Source organism: Pygoscelis adeliae, unplaced genomic scaffold, assembly GCF_000699105.1.
Source record: "Pygoscelis adeliae isolate BGI_AS28 unplaced genomic scaffold, ASM69910v1 Scaffold4, whole genome shotgun sequence".
NCBI classification, from domain to species: domain Eukaryota; kingdom Metazoa; phylum Chordata; class Aves; order Sphenisciformes; family Spheniscidae; genus Pygoscelis; species Pygoscelis adeliae.
Genome location: NW_008824986.1, coordinates 12,587,819 through 12,593,090, shown reverse-complemented (window position 1 = coordinate 12,593,090; position 5,272 = coordinate 12,587,819). Strand labels below are relative to the sequence as shown.

At 35.6% G+C, this 5,272-nt stretch overlaps 1 protein-coding gene across 1 annotated transcript in view; it reads right to left on the bottom strand.

The window, feature by feature from the left end:
* The window catches only part of MCMBP (minichromosome maintenance complex binding protein), a 16,751-nt gene that overhangs the window by 8,999 nt on the left and 2,480 nt on the right, over positions 1–5,272 (bottom strand). The window contains exons 4-7 of the mRNA XM_009325897.1: positions 4,928–5,019; positions 3,337–3,466; positions 1,755–1,906; positions 913–1,013 (exon numbers count right to left, since the gene is read on the bottom strand). Coding sequence (XP_009324172.1) covers positions 913–1,013; positions 1,755–1,906; positions 3,337–3,466; positions 4,928–5,019 — 475 coding nt within the window. The remainder of the gene's footprint in view (positions 1–912; positions 1,014–1,754; positions 1,907–3,336; positions 3,467–4,927; positions 5,020–5,272) is intronic.

The window sequence follows — 5,272 nt, the reverse complement described above, 5'->3', positions numbered from 1 at the left end:
TCCATTAAAAGAAACTTCCTCTGTTTGCATTCAAAATGTTGCTAAATGCCACCATTTTGTCTATTTGTGATAGAATGACATGCAGGGAAAAAAAACAACCTATGACAGACCAACTGAGCTGTCAGTCTTGGATTAGCTGTCAGACAGATAACCAAAAGCAGCTGACCAGGCTGAGTTAACTTTTAAGAAGTTGGCACTATAAAGGATTCACACTGCACTCTCCATATTGTGCTTATCAGAAAGATAAACAAAATCTCCAACAGAAATAATTTAAAGTGCAACGGTTCAAGACATCAGTAGTACATATGTTAGATTGGTCAACAGTTTTATTTTAAAAATTGACTTCTTGCGTCCTTCTCAATCAGTTTGTATTTTGTCAAGCAAGTAATTGCAGAACAGCAGGTGAAATGGGAAGTTTACTCATTTTGGTCACTTTCACTCTCCATGCAGACATGCAAACTTTTTTTGTTTTATACTCTTCAGAACTGTTCATGGTAACAACTTTCATGGACTTAGAAATTATTTCAAAAGGACATTTTATAATTTTAAAGCTTATTTGAAAGCCTTGTTCACTATTCACTCATTCATTGAACGCTTAATAGGCATGAAAGAGTACAAAACATATAGCTATAGAAGCACTTTCTGTTTTATAGACTGTACAACCACCTAAAAAAAGATGCATTGTGTATCCAAGGGTATGGATGTTCCAGAGTACAATGGACTTCAGTTTACGGGACGGTGGATCTAACACTTTCCACATCGAGCTTTTTTCCAGCAACAAAATTTACCTCTTAAGCGTAACTGTTATGTATTTACACATTTCCCTGTCTGTATCAAGGGGACAACAAAAATTTTGCTCATTGAAATAAAAAAATTCCTTCATTTCAGGATCACGCATCAGGGGAGCCTTACCTCTCTTCATTGTTTACTATGCTCAGCACTGGATCCACAGACAAAATACCGTATACCTCCAGAACATCATTGACTTTGAAGCTATCCCAGCTCTCATAGACCTGCCACAAAGAGAAAATAATAAAATACAGAGGCAGATGGGCCAGACGCAGGACTGCACACAAACACAGACAAAAGGAAAAATCTCAGGAGACTCAACTGTAGACTGAGAACAGTCTGTGTGAAGAGGTCTCTCCTAGTCCTCGGTGTCAGTAAGCTTACATTGGAAAAATGAGTTTCTATGATCGCATGCTTTTTCCTACTGGCATTCTTTTGCTACACAAATGTAAACAATTGTATTCTAATCTCATTTATCAAGATTTGCTGACTAAGAGAGCATTCAGTACAGTAACAGCATAGAAATTTTGTGTTGAAAGTTTCATAGTCAATATAGCATACTAGTGAATCAAAGACTATTTCAAATACAATACAAAAATGCGTAGTGTAGTGTTTTGCTTGTTCCATCACTACTTTTTTTTCCTTAAGAGGACAAATCCTAAAAGCAAAATACCAGGAGTCAGTATCAGCCACACCCTTGAGCATCTAGTAACGGATTTTTTCATTTGGCTAAGTGTAGTGAGAATGCGCAAGCTCTAATCAATGCTACTGAAGGAGTTCAGCAATTCACATACGGGATAGTGAAGAGAAACAGTGTAATTATCTGTAGAAAGAAAATTCTGGACTTGAAAGCCAATTTCTGTGCCTATAAACTAATGCAAGACTTACTACTTACACTCTAACTTCAGATTCTGTCTGCCTCACTGAGGCCACAGCCATGCTCATCATCTCTCCATTTTTGTTACCTTGACAAGACATGCTGGTCCCTTCTCTCCTGGCAATGGAAAATTTAAGTCAAGTGGAGGGGAGCAGTTAGGAGAAATGAGATGATGACCTGCAGAAGCCTCCGTTTCTAATCTCTTTGGCTCCACACATCCATGGATATCACCTCCACTGCCTGAAAAATAAAGGATTCATAGGCTCTTTAAACAGAAATGCAAAAGTGAACAACTTTCTTCAGTGAGCAACACAGAATTAAGCTAATTTAACAAGATGTCCGAGACAAAAATATTTAATAAAGCAATATATTTGACAGAAGATACTCATACTCAAAATAGGAAAAAGTCTCACAAATGCATATTTTATATCATCAAGATAAGCATGAGTGTGAGTACTGGTAAAGATCTATGTGTCTTAGAAACCCAAACATCGCCAACAATCTGATTTTCAAAATGTAATGCTTAAACTGTGTGAATGAATTTTTTCTAAATTCGGTAGGACTGCAAAGGTAATATTTTTCTGCACCTCATGGTCAAAAAACTAGATAGTTCTTAAAGGTAAGAGTATGCATGAACATAACAGTTTACATTAAAAATCTCTGTGGATTTTCAGCAATAAAGCAGCTATAAAAATCTATTCTACAGTTGATCAGCCTGAGTAGGAAGACAAAACAGTCTAAACTATCTAATAAAACATTTGCAAACTGGTAAGAATATAGAAAGAAAAACCTGAATTCAGCTAGTGAACCTGATAGACATATAACACCGAACAAAAGAAAGCAATAGCTTCTACAATTTTTTTTTCTTTAATGGGACTGACAATTTGAAACTAACCACTTTCTTGTCTTCCAAAGAAAACATACTAAAATCTCCCAAAAAACCCCCATGCCAGTTTAAGTGGCATCTTCACAGAAGAGCATTGAGACAAATAGTTCACACACTGATTACAACATAACTAAGAATTGCACAGTCTCTGACACTGCTACTGTTTGAAATACCATCCTCTTAAAAGGTTTAATAGCTTTCTTCAGGATGCTTCAAGTGTCTGGTATTAATCCGGTTCCTTTACGAAGCTGGATTAATAAGTCTCATGTTAGAAAAAAAGGTAAGGCTGGAAGGTATTTTTTAGATATATACTACTGTTCACAGCAAAGCAGCACCTAACTGACATGCAGTTCAGCTTCAATTTACACGATAACATCCACACACAGAGTGTGAGAGAGACAAGATTGCATCATTTTCCCCAGATCACCATGAAAGCTGCAATAGAGTGGGAAATTAAACAAGAACTCCTAAATTTCAGCCTGCTCCTATAAATTGTGTGTGTGCTGTTACATACAAAAGGCAATACACAAGTGTTGCTGTACAAAATATTATTTTAGGAATTAACTCTAGAAAGTAGTACCAACGAGTCGTACAATATGCATACAACATGCAACACCGTAGGCTCTCCCACACTGCTGACTTCAACAAAGCCACCAAATTAGTTATAAAGGCTGCATTAACACTACCGATTCAAACAATTGCAAATATTTCAATTTTTGAGAATGAAATCTCTGCAAATTCTGGAAAGATATCACAATAACTATCCACCAATAATGACTATTACCCATATGTTGCTCTTTCTGTTTAGATGGATGTAGATCCATATCCTCATCTTCCTCATAGCTCCTCTTGTGGCGACTTGGTGTGTAGGATGTTGAAGGACTAACTCGAGCTTGGTTTGCACTAATATATGCGTAAAATTGAGGATTAAGGACAACTACAGACTCAGTTGAGAAAATTCAGGCACAGTTAGGTGTTTGTTTTTTTTTTTTTTAAACAAAATGCTATTATCCTATTTTGAGCAAGACATAAAAACAATGATTCAAATTCTTATCTAGACATCATCTCTTTACACACGTAAATAACCTGCTTAAGAAGTATACAGCAATCATTGGCTTTTTTGAAAATAGAAACTAAAAAACACTGAGTGCTATTCCACTATCAATCTCTAAAAAAGGGATTTTTTTTTTTTTTCCACACCCAGAGAACATGCTTGTGGTCAGGTACAACTGAAAATCTAAGGAATTTTTTTTCTCTCCCACATCTCAACCCTAAAGAACAGACATTATAATAATATTTAGAGACTTGCTGATACAATTATTATTATTACTTTAAAAAGAAACACACAGAAAATGTTTACATACTTGTAAGATACTAGCAATACCACACTTGCAAATAAATTTTGAAAAAGCTAATACACTTTTCCTTTTCTTAACATGACAGGCAAATATTGAAATCATGTTCAGTATTTTCATAATAGTCAGGCTCACTTTAAATTTCCATTGCTGCAGTATTCTGCTGTAAGCTTCACTCAAAGACTAACTCTTATCAATCATTTTATTACAAAAATTGCGTTAGCTTAATTTTAAAATTGCATTGGCATTCTGTGCCAATGATAAGTAGTAGTTTTCTCAAATTCTGAACTCAAAGTATGAAATATCACATCATATTAGATTTACCATCGGGTTCATATCTTTTTACAAAATGCAACATATCTTAAGTTTTCTAGACCTCTCCTCCACTCCCTTGGAGGAGAAGAGAATATAAAACTCCTAAAAGGTGTTAAAAGCAGCATCCTGTATCCATTCCACTCAGACAATTCAACTTCCATTTACTAGAAGAAACGAAAGACGATTTGTTTCTCCCCAAGACCTTTCCTGTACTCATAGAGAAAATGACATACTGTGGTTGAACTATTATAAACACAATACTCCAATTTTCCAGGAATTACTGTCTTAACATGCTCCACTACAGGTGTTTTTACAGGTTCTTGTAGGAGAGACTCACCATGTAACAGTGTCCTAATTTAATCAGAAAAAGGCAATAGAATGCCCATGGCTCAATTGAAGTTTCTCATTTTCTTAACATTTGCAAATAGAAATTAACATAAATTTTCAAGACCCTCCCAAGCAGACATCAAAATCTAGCCTAAATGCATACTAAATCAAAAAGCAATGCTCCTAAATTCATTTGCATCCTCTTTGCGCATGTAGCACAACACCAATTTTCCCTTTTTACTTTTTCTACACCTACCACCTCTCCTCACCTATTCTGATTCACTCAAAAAAACTTTAAATAAACTTATCTCCTTAAATCTAATGAATTAGTTGGCGATCACTGTATAACAGAGCAATAGCTCAGTCAAAAAAAGATATTTCTTTCACCCATGCCGATTCGCCAGGCACTGGAACGCAGTAGAAAGTCTGTCTCTCCGAGGTGACTGCTTGCGTGATATAGACTGCTGAGGCTAGAATACCAATAAAAATTTTGTTAAAAATCTCATTAGAGTTTGCTTTCTTTTTTTCAACTAATCCCACAGATTCAGTTACTTAGCCAGAAGTTACAACAAACATGCAAGACTACATACTCATGAAACAGGGAATCCCAACAGTCTATATCTATAATGCTTTGATTCTAATAGCACTGTCCTACTAAAAGTAAATTGTTTTCCATAGCAGAAAGTTTCAAGATCAAGAGCCCTCCCCAAGCAAAACAAATTT